The sequence below is a fragment of the Anopheles bellator genome, chromosome 2 (assembly GCF_943735745.2).
Source record: "Anopheles bellator chromosome 2, idAnoBellAS_SP24_06.2, whole genome shotgun sequence".
In the NCBI taxonomy this organism is placed as follows: Eukaryota; Metazoa; Arthropoda; class Insecta; order Diptera; family Culicidae; genus Anopheles; species Anopheles bellator.
In genome coordinates, this window is record NC_071286.1 from 45905807 (window position 1) to 45921311 (window position 15505).

Sequence of the window (15505 nt, forward strand, 5' to 3'; positions counted from 1 at the left end):
ACCTCAAGACCGAAATTCACATTGCCATTACCAAGAGAGAGCGCCCGGATAGTTGAAAATATACTCAAAAATAAGTCGATGTAATTGGTTGTTAAACCAGTCGTGGTGAACATATGACCATAATTGTTTTTTTTTACAAAAAATGGCATGAATTAAAAGTTCAATAATCGAAAAACATTAAGCCGTTTTTATTTTATAGCCAAATGAAACACAGTACTCCAAAGGGAAGACTGCTTACTCTTTCTTGGGAATGATTTGATAAACCAGTAGTTTCAAGTACCTGTCGAAGCCTTTGTAGTAATTAATTATTAGAGGTTAATTGTTGTTGCTTAAATTTAATTTCCCCACAGACCCACAGCAGGCAAACGGCATCACTTCGCCCACGTTCACGATCCACCCGTGTGACAGCGATGATCAGGAGGGCAAGGGAGGGGACCCACTGCCTCCGCCACCGCCCGGTGGAGGAGATGATGCGATCGCCGAGTTCGAAACCGATTGCCGAGCCGCTGGCAACGAGGGCGGAGGGCACAACCAACCGCACACCAACAATACTTACTCCGCGTTCAAACGAGGCAACGTGGTAAAGGGCATCCTCTGCCCGTCGATGACCAACTCCTTCCGGGCACCGTCCCTTGAACGGTCCTACCTGACCTACTCGCACCGGCAGCGCCAGAAGTCACTGATCCTCGTGAACGTAGTTGATCTCGTGCTGAAAGTGGTCCTGGCGTCGGTCTGGATCGGGTTCAACAGGAACATGGTAAGTTTCAGTGAAGTCAGTGAAACCGCTCCCCCGTGAAGATTAACCGTCGCTCTTTCGCTCGCCCGTCAGACAATCAGAGCCCACGAGGTGACGTGGTCGGTGTGCTGCATCATCTCGAACTTTCTGATCTGCGTTCTCGGTAGCTGGCGCCTATTCGCCAACAACTACCTGCACTGGGCCGCGGTCTGCACCTGGTTGTTGCTCAATCTGCAGGGTTTTCTCGGCGAAGGGCTCGGGTTTGCGGAACGCGAGTATTTGATCTGGTACGTGCTGTTTATCATCTTCGTACCGTACGCGATGCTGCCGCTGCCCCTGAAGTGGTGCATGATCGCCGGCTCGATGACGGCCATTTGCCACCTGGTGGTGACGTCGCTCAACAAGTTTCTCCATGACAAGGTAAGAACTTTTGGAGACCGGAGACTTGGCGTAACCGTAATCGCCCTTCAACTACTCCTGCAGGACCCGAGCTGCATCGTGCGGCAGATGATAGCCAACCTGCTGCTCTACTTGGCCATCAACTTTGCCGGCATGTACACCAAGTATCTAACCGATCGCGGCCAGCGGTTAGCATTCATCGAGACGCACAAGGCGATGGAGCACAAACGCGAATCGGAGAAGGAGTACCAGCGAACCCAACGACTGCTTGACTCCAGTAAGTGAACGGTTCGCAGACGGGGCCTGGGCCCAAAACAACCCGAAGTATCCTCAGCATCGCTGCTTCCGACGTAGGCAATCGATTGGCGATCCTAATATCGATTTAAAAAATATCATCTGCCCATCGGCGTTACTGTGACGCCTATTTTCTCCTTCTCTCTGGCTCTATCTCTACCTCATCTGTGCCCCAATCACGTCCACAGGACGTAGGCAATCCACCGAAACAAGTCCTGCGGGACAGCGGGCTTCGGCACAGTGTGCCGAAAAAGCGGATATCAAATTAGTCGAATCATGGCCTCGGAGTGTGGGTTTCGGTTGAGCGCACTTTTGAACAGTAATTTCGTTAGGCACCCGGGAACGAACCTCTCTCACAGTGACTCATCCCATATCGAACTGGCGGTGGCCGGAAGTTGGCCAGTATTGGTTTTATTACCGCGGTTTTTTAATGCGCAATTTCCAGTTTTAAGGCCGCACCTGTAACTGCGGGGACACACGATGCGTAACGTAACAAGTTTGACGTTAACGATTAATGCCAAACTGGTGCGCTTCTGTCAAAACGTATATGTTTTGGCCGAGGCGTAAACAGTTTGGCATTAATAGTAATAAAGTATCCCAGTTACGGGTACCGGCCATATTGCCATCGCGCCGTTACCGCTTAGTTCTGTTATTACTTTGCAAAGTTCAACATGTCCAATTTGCATAATGATTGCTCATGCGGTAAAACACACGGCGAGGATGATAGTTCCGCCCTACGCTGAGGTGATTACTTCAAGTTGGACCGCTGGTATCTGGCAGCTGATGGAGACAATATCCGCAGGGGATGCCCTCGACAACTTTTTGCTCGAAACAATAGCGCCCAAAGTTTCCAAAAACCCGAGGGGGACCAACCATATCCGCCGTCGCTAAAAAGCCTCTAACCTCTTCTCGCTGCAGTTCTGCCGATGTTTGTGAACAACGACATTCGGAAGGAAATGTACAAATCGCCCGAGCAGGCCCAGGTCGACACGCAGTTCAAGAAGCTGTACATTTACCATATGGACAACGTCAGCATCCTGTTTGCGGACATCAAGGGCTTTACGGAGCTGGCGAGCAAAACGTCCGCCCAGCAGCTGGTGAAGATTCTGAACGATTTGTTTGCCCGGTTCGACAAAATTGCCGAGGTAAGCTAGGGTCCGTTCCGAGAGGAGCTGCTAACATTAGAGCCTCGCTCGTTCTGCTCTGTTCCGGTGTCTGCCAGGATAATCACTGCCTGCGTATCAAGCTGCTCGGGGACTGCTACTACTGCGTGTCGATGTTCGACAGCCAGAGCTGGAAAAGCCGCCCGGATCATGCCGTGTGCAGCGTCGAGGCCGGCCTGCACATGATCAAAGCCATCAAGGATGTGCGCTGCCAAACGAACGTAAGCCTTCCGTTGTCCGCTAGTCTTCATCCGTTCTTACTCCAGCGCCCTATCTCTCTCTCTCAGGTCGATCTGGATATGCGCATCGGAATTCACAGCGGCTCGGTAATGTGTGGCGTACTGGGGGAAAAGAAGTGGCACTTTGACGTCTGGTCGAACGATGTGGTGATCGCGAACCACATGGAATCGGGTGGCGTTCCGGGCCGGGTGCACATTTCCGAGGCGACGCTCCAGTGTCTGAACGGCTCGTACGAGGTTGAACCGGGCAACGGGGGTAGCCGCGACAGTCACCTGAAGATGATGAACATCAAGACGTTTCTGATCCAGCGCACGGAACCGCTGCGCTCGCGGAAGCGGCTGACGGAACGTCAAACGACGGTGCAGTTCGAGAAGGAAACGATCGCGCGGCTCAACGAGTCGCGCTTCCGGAAGGACTCGAAAACACCGAGCATCACGTCGAACAGCACCAACACGACGGTGACGGCCGTAGCTGCGCCAGCCGGCCAGACGAACCCCCAGAACCTCCACAACAACAACAACAACAACATCATCAGTAGCAACAACCACAACAACAACAACAACAACCATATCACCAAGCGCACCAGCAAGTCCACCATCCACGAGGACGAGACGACCACCGACTGGACGCCGGAGATTCCGTTCCGCAATCTGAACGGCGGCGGAAGCGGGGCGAATGGGGTGGAAAGTTTGCAGCACCCGGGCCGGGACCGGGAGGATCGGCTGACCGCGACCGAAGAGGTGGACGAGCTGATCGACCAGAGCATTCAGATCAACTCGAACAAGGCGATCCGCCAGCAGTACCTCTACACGTGGACGCTCAAGTTCAAGGAGTCGTCGCAGGAGGGCACCTTCTGCCAGCTGCGCGAGGACATGTTCCGCTCGAACATGCTGTGCGTGTTCGTGGTGTGGATCTTCATCGTACTCTGCCAGGCGGTCATCATACCGCACTGCCTGGTCCTGATCCTAACCCTCTCGATCACCACGCTCCTGCTGACGATCGGCTGCATCCTTGTGATGGCGGAGGAGTTCTCCGGGCTGCCAAAGTTTCTGCAGCGCAGCTCCTCGACGCTGGTGCACGATCGGAGCCGGCGCACGGTTTTCGTGTGCGCCACAATCATCCTCATGTCGATCGCCAGCTCGATGGGGCTGATGATGTGCGATCTGGACGATGGCGACGGGACGTCCCCGGTGGAAGGCGGCACCGAACTACCGTTCGCCTCGTACTGGGACCCTGGCTCGGGGACCCTGCTCGGTGCGAACAGTACCACGATGACGTTTTTCCGGGACGCCCTCCTGTTCGGGGAGCTGAACGAAACGTGGAACGGATCGCTGCCGGAGGACGCGGCCAACTACACTGGCGGGCGAATCGTTCGCGAAGATCGGTCGGAGAACGGGCCCACGTGCGTTCACCCGGAGTACGTCGTGTTCACGTGGGTCCTGTGTTTGATCTCGCTGGCGACGGCGCTCAAGCTGTACTATCTGGTGAAAACCTTCATGGCGATCGTGATGGTCGGGTGCTACTCCTTCCTGATACTGCTCGCGTTCTCGCAGGTGTTCGACACCTACGACCGCCAGTACATGCAGGCGAGCGGGATGCCGCTGGCGGCCCAGATGATGATCCTGCTGGTTGTCTTTCTGACGATGGTCACGTACCATGCGCGGCTCGTGGAGGTGACCTCCCGGTTGGACTTTATCTGGAAGGAGCAGGCCGAGAAGGAGCTGTCGAACATGAAGAGCAACCGGCACCTGAACGATCTGCTGATCAAGAACATTCTGCCCGACCACGTGGCCACGTACTACCTGTCGGGGGACCGGTCGGACGAGCTGTACGCCAAGATGCACGATCTGTGCGGCGTGATGTTCGCCTCGATACCGAACTTCAAGGACTTCTACTCGGAGGACATCGAGAACGGGAAGGCGTGCATCCGCATCCTGAACGAGATCATCTCGGACTTTGACTCGCTGCTCGAGGAGGCGCGGTTCGAGAAGGTGGAGAAAATCAAGACAGTCGGGGCGACGTACATGGCCGCGTCGAACCTGTGCTCCACCAAGAAGGTACGTTACGTTTGGCCCTTCATGTTGCGTAGATTCCGAGAATCCAGCTGTCAAAGTCGATAGAGTGATAAAAATGGCTCTTTAAAACCATCTTTTATCAGCCATTTTAACGAGATCGTTCTGCTTCGGTAATGTACCTATATTAAACATCATTCGAAAGGTAATGAATTCAGTTTCAGGTTTCATATGAAACAATCAAATATTTACGTCTAGCATTTCTGGTACATTTTTTTTATCGGGAATAGAAAACTGTGAAAATATACAGTTTTTCAACTTTGGCAATGCAGCAAAATTTTGGCGCGCCGTGGCGCAACTAAACTAGGCATTACAATTTAAGTTTAGGTAATTAACTAAACTATTTCCAGTAAGTTTTGCTGGGAAATTTCTGAGAATTCGTCCACTAGGATTATTTTAAGAAAACAATTCCTGATGGATAAGGAGGCGCCTGGGTCTCTATGAAGTCTATGAAACGGCCATACAAAACATATTGCCTTTTCTATTATTTAGGTAAACTAAGTAAAATCTCTATCTTGTATTCGAACAACCGAATGCAGCCACTTGCAGCTAATGCGTATTTTCACCAATTTTAGAAAAAAGGTAATGCCGCACAATTAGAAACATATTGGAGAGATACGTATCAAAACCTTTTAGTGGTTTATAGTTGGTTGGGCAAGAAAATCTTCCAGAGAGAACAATTTAGAAGACACTTTCATCGATAAAGCTCCTCGATAATTTCATATCCTTTTTTACACTCATAGCGGCATTAGCATTTTATCAGAAGTTCGCTATTTGCAGAAGATTATGCATTAAAACATTTGCGTGTAATGCAGATTGCATAGCTCAGGCGTTTAAAAACCTCAAATTAACGAAAAAAAAAAACTTCTTTATTATACTCGAACGCGTGTATTACACATAAAGAAGTGAATTTAATCAAAACACATGCAAAGAAAACAAAAATATGTCCGCCTTTCCCATACAAACTCCCCCCCTCTGGCTAATGATTGTTTCCTTGCGGGCTCCGTGCAGACTCACGCCGACGCGACGGACGAGGACGCGGTGTGCGATTTGGTGGAGTTCGCTCTGGCCATGCGCCAGAAGCTGCAGGAGGTGAACAAGGATGCGTTCAACACGTTCCAGCTGCGCGTCGGCATCAGCAGTGGCCCGCTGGTGAGCGGCGTGATCGGCGCCCGCAAGCCCGTCTACGACATCTGGGGCAACACGGTGAACGTGGCCTCGCGCATGGACTCGACCGGCGAAAACTGGAAGGTCCAGGTGCCGGACTACACGGCGGCCCTGCTACAGACCAAGGGCTACACCTGTGTGGTAAGCGGACGCTGCTCTGTGCCGGACGATCTGTGTACGATCCGCTTTTTTCGGTCTTTCCTCAGCAACGCGGTGAGGTGAACGTCAAGGGCAAGGGCATGATGCTTACCTACTGGGTGCTGGGCAAAAACGTGTCGGCCAGTCAGCTTGCCTCGCCGGCGATGTTGCCGGCCGGTGTCCCGCAGGCCCAGACCCCATCGTTGCAGCGCCAAACGTCTCAGCACAGCTCGCTGGCCGCAGTCGTTTTCGGCATGATGCAGGCCTCGAAACGGAGCAACCTGAACACGACGCGTAAGTTACCCTGGTGCCCTGGTGTTCGAGGGACGAAACGTCGTTGTCGTTGTTTCGTACGGTCACTGAGAACGAACCGAACGCGATCCTATACGTTTCCGGGCGTCGCTAACAGGACATGGTAGCAGAGTGTCACAGTACCGTCTCGTGCCGTGAATCATTGTTTCGTTTGGCTGTCACCCTTCTCTGTTTCTCTGTTCGGCTTCACTCTGTTCGCAACACTTCCGTTTCTATTTCTAGTGTCACTTCTCTACATCTTTCCGTCTTTCTGGCTCTCTCTGTTCTCTTTCTCGTTTCTACTACTGTTTGCTGTTGGTCCTTGTACCTTGCGGTACAACGGTCTGCGAATTGCTCCTGATTGTCCTTGACCGCCCCAAACAAGCCGAACGGTGTGGCTGGAGTCGGGCGAAAAACTTGACCGTCAATAAGATGCGTTTGCTGACACCGTACGTAACTGCTTTACCGGTTGCTCTATATGAGCCCCACCAACCTCTCATGCTTGCCACTAACTACGCTAAACCGGAAGTGTGCCGGAATGCTGCTGTACCGATTGCTCTAGCAAACGTATACTCTCCTCTGCCCGCCGTGTGTCTCTGTGGATCCTACGCTTACCCCTCCGGTTCCGGACGATTGACGATGCGCTTGCCGGCAACTCCGTAACTGACCCGCCCCGTAACCATTGCCGCATGAATGTTGTTCAGTAAAGTCGTCCCCCGCGTAATCTTGGCTGCACGTCCTCAGTTGTGTGTTTTTCGTGAGTTCCATGCCCGAGGTACCGAGATACCCAACCCGAGTGATGCCCCGTTGTAACTTTGAGCCAGACCAGGACATCGTCGGAAGAATTGCCAACGCTAATGCCGCGTGTCTCTCTGTTTTCGCAGCAACCGCAACGCCCTCGCCGAGAACTCGGTTCGGGCGACGGGGAAGCACATTCAGCTCGGTGAGATTGAATCAGCGAGCCCCGTCTAACAATCCGGTGCGCCGTAATACCACCCGTGTCCGTGGTCGTAGCTACACCATGAAGCGGGTAGGTCTATCGGCAAGGAGCCGCCCACCGTTCGAATCCCGTCTCAATTTCTCTCCACCCGACACAGTACCCGACTGTCGCGTCGCCGCTGGGATCACCGATACCGACCGCCGACGGGCCAGCAGCCATCGGCCCGCATATTCCATCCTTTCGCCAGCTGCACCAGGACGCCAAATCCCACCAAACAGGACTGTGAGCCTCCGGGGTGCTTCCGGTGTTAGGCCATGGTCTAGCCAAATTTTTTCTAGTCACTAAAGAAACCAAGTATTTTGTTAAGTAACCAGAGGAATGCTTCAAAGGCCAGCGCAGGCAGAACGCTAGCTGGAGAATCGACACACTAGTCTAAAGAGCACAAACAGGCGTACGGGGCGAACTGTGCACCTTAAAAACTGTGACCAGCAGTCCGTACTGTATTTAGTTTTTATCCTTGTTTTAGCTACGTCGCCACTTCCTCTAGGACACAATTTCGACGTCGATATGGCTGTAACGTAGGAACCGTGTGAAATGCTAAATAGTTTATGTGATTTTAGTTTTAACAAAAAAAACAGTGGTATACTGACGGCGCTAGCCCAATATGGCTGGATACTAGGATAGGTAGGGTGTAGGCAGAAGGTTGTAAGAGGATGGCAAATCGGTGTTTGCTAGGCTCCGGTGGCCAAATAGTCGAATCGATTGTGAAGGTGAGTATATGTCGCTAACCGATGCTCGGGGGGTTTTGCTGCGCTTCTACACGGCTAATAAAACCTGCGTACCAGCAATGGTTGATCTCTGTTTAGATCTCAAGTGAACGTTCCAGCGGTCGTTAGAATTTTCTTTATTTTCGCTGAAATTGGAAAGAAATTGGCCACTGAAAGAAATGGGGGAGCAAAGTAAGATAAGTCGGAAGGGAAAACATTTGGGAACACGCTACCTGCGCTTTTCTTCCCGACCTGAAGGAGAGGTTTTCGTATATTGCGCTACTTCTTAGCCATTCCAGTGTCTTGGGTGGATTTCGTTGAGCACACGCTGCCAGCGTCTGCTCATTTTTTTTCTTCGGAAAATCCGCTCCAAAAATTTGTCAAAACTTCGCCGTTCCGAAGTTTTGAAACTCGAAAGAATCGTCGAAGCCAATAAAAGATTTTACATGTACACCAGGGCGCCAGTGTGAAAATATCGACAACAGAAACAGGACGATTATGGTGTAGCGCACCTTACTTTGCAGCAGCAGCCTTGCTCTTGTAATTGAGAAGCACGAAGTCGAGCCATCTCCGCCGTTTCGGACGATCGGACTTCCGCGCGACGTATCCGATCGGCTTCCCTTCTCGATCGGCTTCCCGGGCACAAAACAAAAAGTAAACAGAACCGAACACTGCCCCAATGCCTGGCGAATCGGCTAGAAAGGGGGTACTAGCGTTGTTTTGAACAGTCCGCGAGTTCGAGCAGCAGTCGAGCAGCACGGTCCAGCAGCACGCTCGAGCAATCGTTAAGGCTGGTCCAAACGCTGCGATCTGCAATGCAATATCGCATGAAGTGACATCTCCGGAGACGTCATAAATGTCACTGCCGCGGGTGGAAATCTGAAGACTCGACATGCAATTTTTGAACAAATTTCAAAACAGGGTCAGTTTGTCGGTTGACTTGTTGATGTTTTGTTTTGGCCTCTTATTTATATTTTGGATGCTTCGTCAACGTTCGCGAAAGTGTGTAACTGAATTTATAAAAATTTACGAAAGTCTGCCATGTCTTTGGCAACTAAAAAATAAAAAATATAGTGATCGGAATAAAAAGGCGGAGGCATACGATGCCATTTAAAAGCAATTTCCTCGACACTGTAACCTCTTCGCACGTTCTTTTATCGCTTTTTAACCGAAAAGCACAATGGTAAGGCAAACCAACACAGTGTTGCTTCCATGGCTGATTCCAACATGTCCAACCGACAAACTGACCCTGTTTTGAAATTTGTTCACAAATTGCATGTCGAGTCTTCAGATTTCCACCCGCGGCAGTGACATTTATGACCTCTCCGGAGATGTCACTTCATGCGATATTGCATTGCAGATCGCAGCGTTTGGACCGGCCTTTAAGTATTCATTGAACAATTGTATCCGCATCTTCGAAGAATAGTTGAGAACACTTTGGGGTGACGCCCAAGGCTACAGGACGTATTTAACCACTACCCCCGATCACGAATATAAAATAAAGGAAGTTTGATAATTTCTACATTGGGTAAGCAGCCTCGTTACCCCCGTTTTAGGGAACAAAGCTCACGATCAAACGGGCAATTTAAATTTCTAGCAACTTGTCGTTTACCGTCCAAGTATTCTGGTCAGTTTCGCTTCCGATTATTCCCTGAAAGGAGCCTATGTTGTGCTGCTATTGAAAGTTCTGTTTAAATTTACGTTTAACGGTAAGTTTAAAATTCCAGTTTCCTGGCCGTTCCGAAACGGTGTTGCAGTGCTGCCATCCAACGTGATCTGCGCGACTGACGTTTCCAGTCTGTTGTGTTGCCATTCAAAATCAGCTGCGAACGCTCTTGAACTTCATTCCGTCGCTAAAACTTGAAGGCCCAAGTTAGAGGAAGTGTCCGTTCCTTTGTGTTGAAATCGCGACCAGCAGTCCGGAGCAATACCAGGAAATTCTTTGGTGAGTTGCTTCGAACCGAACAAAACCGTCTCTATTCCTTCAGGCGAGTAGTATTTTTATTGTTCCGGATCGCACGATCATCTGTGTTTTCGAGCGCAGGGGCTGAGGATCGCGAACGACGCCATAAGTCAGCGGCGCCGTATTATTGGTCACAAATTATCGCTCGCGTCGGTGTAGCTGCGAATGTGTTTGAACGAGTTTGAGTTTAGGGGGCGGACAAGAAAATATTCAACACGACGTTACGATACGAAAAATATTATCAACTTTAGTTCTGCTATCTTTGATTTCAGGTATTTTGGAATAAAACAAAAAAAAGAGAGACAAAGTGATAAACGTTTTCGTCAAAATGACGGCCCAGACAACGGTTACTTATCAAAAGTTTGGAGAACCGGCAACGAATGATTCTCCGCCCCAAAGACAACCGTCTTGCGCCGTTTTAGTGGTCGTAGTGCTTATGGCCCTGACGATGCTGTCGTTCACGCTGTTCCTAACCCTTGGGCCCATTTTGGGACTCTACTCTGCACCATACTTCACGGCGTTCGACAAAGAACGCATTGATGATCCACCACCACCACCGCACACGGAATACGCTCGAATGGCCCGCTATCTCGTCCATAAGGCCGGTAAGAAAAAACGACTGATCGAAGTTGGGGCCGGTGAAGCTATATGCCTTTTTGAATCCTGCTTTCCGGTAGAATGGGTATCGATGGGCACTCTTTCAACCGTGGACGCCATCAAGGGATACCCGATGGTCAACATCATCTCGGTGGCAGACAGTGAACGGGGGCAAAAATCGACCGGCGTAATGTACTTCTACCTTACCATGCTCGACTACACGGCGCAGGATCTGGACAAGGACAATCGGCTGACGGTGATGATTTCGATGGATGAAGATTTGTATTGCACCAAGCAAGGCGTCGATCCGATGGAACCTACGTGCGGGCGGCTCATGATTTCGGGAAAAGCAGTCAAAATTGATCCATCGTCGGACGAGTTTAAGTTTGGCCAAGCGGCCATGTACAGCCGTCATCCGGCAGCGAAAAAATGGATCGACAGTAAGCGTTGTGGTCACCGTTGCAAAAATGCAAGCAAGTATTGGGTGGGGAACTGATTAGAAATCTGCTTCTACTTGCAGCCCACAATTTCTTCCTCTGCAAGTTGGACATCGTGCAAATTGCAGTACTTGACTATTACGGCGGCCCACACTACGTTACCGTGGAAGATTACATGGCGGCGAACCCTGATAAGAAGACAGATGTCGGAAACCAGAGACGCATTCCGGCTCGTTTCACATCCGAAGAGCTGGATTATTGACTACTTCACCTGCGCACGGAAACAAGTGGACCTGTTAAAAATATTCAAAATTCCATTCTAAAGCGCAGGAAAGTTTTATGAAACAGATAATACAATCCGAGTGAGAAGTGCGTCAACGACGTGATAAAACTATTTGAGCCAAAGCCATTTAATCTCCAGGTCCACTTGAAGCGTCAAAAGATAATCTGGTGCATTGCGGCACACTGTTGAAATGTGATGAGGACTGACGTTTTCTACAAGTTGAATTAAAAGAGAACGAGAATATATGATGACACCACTTCAGTGAACGGCCACTTCATTGATATGGTGCAAACATGTACAATGTGTGCATATATGAGATTAGGTTAGGAGCAAATAAATTCGGATTGCCATTTTGTAAATTACAATCTCTTATTTTCGCAAAGAAAACGCATCGTCACGTTCGATAGCTCTGTTGGGTAATACTTCGCGGGATTTGGTTGCCACAGAAAATACAATCGCTTTCTCCGCTTATCTTATTTTTCACGTACATATTTAAAAAATAAACATTCTGCGCATCACTAGGCCAACAACCAGCCGCAACGCTAAACACCGTAACGCGATGTTGGATCCAAATTTTGAAGTACTCCAAGTACGCTGTGGATTTGCGACAGTTGCTAACCGCTTTCAAGTATTGCAAAGGGATTGATTTAAATGATATTTTTTTTATTTGTAGCTTTCTTTTATTCTGATTGCGAAGAAATTAGAAAGGTTATTTTATTTGCGTCGCCAATAATTGAAACAATCTGGCAACACTTCCGTTGACAGTTCAATGTTTTGGTTGCGCGCGCTCGTTTATTCGGCTTGATTCGAATAGGTAACGATGTGTTCGCTTGTTGATTTGCTCATTGACGCTCAAATTATACTTTTGTAGAACAATGTCCGACGATCCGGGACCAGAGTATCTAGAAGTGTTGGCTAGTCGATTCGGCCATTCGTCGTTCCGGCCGATGCAATGGCGCATCATCCGTTCGATTATCGTAGACCGGCGTGACAACTGCGTCATCATGGCAACAGGCTATGGAAAATCGCTAACGTACCAGTATCCGTCCGTGTTCCTGGACCGCTTAACATTCGTCGTTTCACCACTCATCAGTTTGATGGAGGATCAGGTGCTATCGCTGAACGTTTGCAACATTCCCGCCTGTCTGCTCGGTAGCGCACAAACGTCCAACCGGATTCCGGGCATTGAGGCGGGAGAGTATCGTGTGGTGTATGTGACACCAGAGTTTATTACCGGCGAGGGGGGCAAATCGTTGCTGCGGTCCACCCGCAGCCAGCTTGCTCTGATTGCCGTCGATGAGGCACACTGTTTGAGCAAATGGGGCCACGACTTTCGACCTGCGTACCGCAACCTATCGCTGCTACGAACGATCTGTCCCGATGTGCCAATACTTGCGGTAACGGCCACAGCCACGCCAAAAGTTAGAGACGACATTGTGCAGAGTTTGCAACTCACTAACGCACAGGTACTGTGTTCCGGCTTCGATCGTCCCAATCTGAAGTTCATCGTTCGTCCGAAGGGACCGCAAGGACCGCTTGGGGACATTCGGCCACTGTTGGCTAATAATCGCGAGGGAAGCATAATCATCTACTGTCTCACACGTAAGCAAACGGAGGAGATAGTGGCGCTGTTGAGCAGCAAAAACATAACATGCGAGGCATACCACGCGGGGCTGTCGATCGCAAAGCGGCGTGACGTACTTGAACGATTCGTCCGCGATCGGCTGCAGATCATCGTCGCTACGATCGCGTTCGGCATGGGCATCGATAAACCGGACGTTCGGCTCGTCATTCACTACGGTGCATCGAAGGACCTAGAGAGTTACTACCAGGAGGCAGGCCGCGCTGGTCGTGATGGGCAACCGTCCCAGTGCATCATGTTCTGGAGCCGGTCCGACTTCACGACGCACGAATTTCTTCGCTCACAGTCCGGCGGCACAGTGCAACACAATCTGGAGCAATTGTCAAAGAAAATGGGCGAATACCTCGATACGCGTGACTGTCGGCGTCGCTTCATTCTGCAGTACTTTGAAGATTCGTTCGAAAACAAGGACAAAGTCCTATCAGCACCTGTCGATGGGCAGAGGCACAATTGCTGCGACAACTGCACCCGCGGTGGGGTGGCCAAAGACTGCGAACGCTTCGAAGGGATCGATTCCGACGGCCGATACGATTTTGCTACCGATGCTGAGCTGCTGCTGAAGGCGTTTGAAAAGTTTGGTGGCGGAACAGGTTCCGCGCTTCCCATTTTGCTGCTACGCGGATCGAAGAGCAAAAAACTGCACGAAAGCAACTACAACCACCCATTGTACGGTAAGGGGAAGGCACACGATGAAGAATGGTGGAAATCGCTGGTCACACTGCTTGAGCGGGCAGGTTTCCTCGACAAGACCCAAGTGACGAATCACTTCAATCGGTTTGCGAAAATCTGCACGACAAAAATCTCACCGGCCGGACGCAAATGGCTGGATGGTGGTGGTGAGACGAACGCAACACGGAAGCTGCTGCTAAAGCCCACGGGGGAAATGTTTAAATCGTTGAAAATGGTAAATCCTCCTGCGGAACCGCCGTCGGATACGTTCTGCGAAGTCGTTGCACCGCGCAGTGGTTCGCAGTCGTCCACAATGCCACGTCCAACTCAGAGTTCAGCCACCGTGCAACAAGAGCTGTTCCAGACACTGATGAAAAAGCGCTCCGAACTGGCAAACGCTTTCGAGTGTATGCCGTACATGATCGCCTCGAATACGGCCTTGCAGCAGATGGCCGCAAAGAAACCGTTAAATTTGAGCGAAATGAAGAACGCCCAGCTCGATGGGTTCTCCGATGCGAAGCTACAAAAGTTTGGTCGCGAGTTTCTTGTATGCATACAACAGAAGCTCAATTTTCTCCCACAACAGGTCGACAGAGAGCAATGCTCGCTGACAGCGACCCAACTCGTCACCTGGAATATGTGGCATTTGGATCGTAAAAGTGTTGCGCAAATCGCCACGGACCGCAACCTAGCAGAATCAACGATCGTCGGGCATCTTTGTCAAGCTGTTCAGGCAGATTGTCCCTTTGAAAAAGAGGACATCTTGCGACTGGGCGTCGACGAGGAGTTGTACGCAATGATAGCTCTTATTTTGCCAGACGATCTTGCGCAACCGTACAGTTTGAGCGCCCTCAAAGAGATCTGCCCACCGGACGTGACGTACAGTCAGTTGAAGTTGGTGCTGGCGTTTGAAAAGTATAAGCCACAAATCATGGCGCAACCGAAAGAGCAAACATCCACCGTCGATCAGGAGCTACAGCACACTGCCACTAATTCCGCACAAGAATGCAACGATCCTTTCGATGACGGTGACGATATGTTCGATTTCGGCGAATTGGATCGTTTAGAAGCTGCCATGGTGGGCGACAAAAACGTTTCGCCGTCCTCGGCGCTACTGAGCACGTCCGAAAAACGTTCTCCGTCACCAATACCGGCCACGAAATCCACCGATTCGGCCGAAAAGGAAAATGTGGGTTCGGTTGAAACCTTGCAAGTGGCCAACAAAACGATCAAACGAGACACAAGTGAAAAGGGGCCTGTTGGGCAAAAAATTGAACCCCAGGCGCAGACGGGTAGTCGGAAACGTATTATGTACTTTGACAATGATGACGAGTCCGACGAAGAAAACAATAACGATGATATGGGCCATCACTTTCCGAAAAGAAGGTTGTGAATGAATATTTCGTTTTCGTTGCTTTACAGTCTCAAAGTTGTTTCGTGCCATGTTTCCGTGATGGTTTTTTTGCAGTCAATAATCATTCTCAGTGACAAACAATTACATGTAACTTTAAAGCTTAAGCGGCCTTTAAAATTTAAAGACGAAAATCTCTTGTTTACTACTTTACTTGTGTACTTAGTATGCGCTTATCAATCAGTGTAAAATATCGATAAATTCGCGTTGAATCTTTTTGCGTTCCATTTCTTTCTCATTCGAACGACGGTGTTGGCCCGGTCCCGGTCCCGGTAGACCAGGTCAAAAGATTTTTT

The 15505-nt window shown here is 50.2% G+C and overlaps 3 protein-coding genes across 3 annotated transcripts in view; all 3 read left to right on the plus strand.

Moving 5' to 3' along the window:
- Nucleotides 1–7726, plus strand: part of LOC131207610 (adenylyl cyclase 78C) — a 48978-nt gene extending 41252 nt beyond the window's left edge. The window contains exons 3-12 of the mRNA XM_058200231.1: nt 351–757; nt 830–1156; nt 1220–1412; nt 2348–2574; nt 2652–2813; nt 2880–4889; nt 5916–6212; nt 6278–6503; nt 7385–7530; nt 7598–7726. Coding sequence (XP_058056214.1) covers nt 351–757; nt 830–1156; nt 1220–1412; nt 2348–2574; nt 2652–2813; nt 2880–4889; nt 5916–6212; nt 6278–6503; nt 7385–7530; nt 7598–7726 — 4124 coding nt within the window. The remainder of the gene's footprint in view (nt 1–350; nt 758–829; nt 1157–1219; nt 1413–2347; nt 2575–2651; nt 2814–2879; nt 4890–5915; nt 6213–6277; nt 6504–7384; nt 7531–7597) is intronic.
- A 2333-nt stretch (nt 7727–10059) lies between these two features.
- Nucleotides 10060–11831, plus strand: LOC131212592 (protein CREG1). Its single transcript, XM_058206510.1, has 4 exons — nt 10060–10152; nt 10443–10775; nt 10848–11207; nt 11288–11831. Exons 2-4 carry the CDS (start codon nt 10499–10501, stop codon nt 11464–11466), a joined length of 816 nt encoding a protein of 271 aa, XP_058062493.1. The 5' UTR covers nt 10060–10152; nt 10443–10498; the 3' UTR covers nt 11467–11831.
- Nucleotides 11832–12362: 531 nt separating this feature from the next.
- On the plus strand, nt 12363–15425 carry LOC131207611 (bifunctional 3'-5' exonuclease/ATP-dependent helicase WRN-like). Its single transcript, XM_058200232.1, has one exon. The coding sequence runs from the start codon at nt 12363–12365 to the stop codon at nt 15189–15191; it is 2829 nt and encodes a 942-aa protein (XP_058056215.1). The 3' UTR covers nt 15192–15425.
- Nucleotides 15426–15505: the final 80 nt, after the last annotated feature.

Bases quoted from the DNA above. Each gene is read 5' to 3' on its own strand.
- LOC131207611 (XM_058200232.1), top strand. From the start codon at position 12,363: ATGTCCGACGATCCGGGACCAGAGTATCTAGAAGTGTTGGCTAGTCGA.
- LOC131212592 (XM_058206510.1), top strand. From the start codon at position 10,499: ATGACGGCCCAGACAACGGTTACTTATCAAAAGTTTGGAGAACCGGCA. The intron at 10,776-10,847 runs GTAAGAAAAAAC...GCTTTCCGGTAG, and splicing joins CTATCTCGTCCATAAGGCCG to AATGGGTATCGATGGGCACT. The intron at 11,208-11,287 runs GTAAGCGTTGTG...TTCTACTTGCAG, and splicing joins AGCGAAAAAATGGATCGACA to CCCACAATTTCTTCCTCTGC.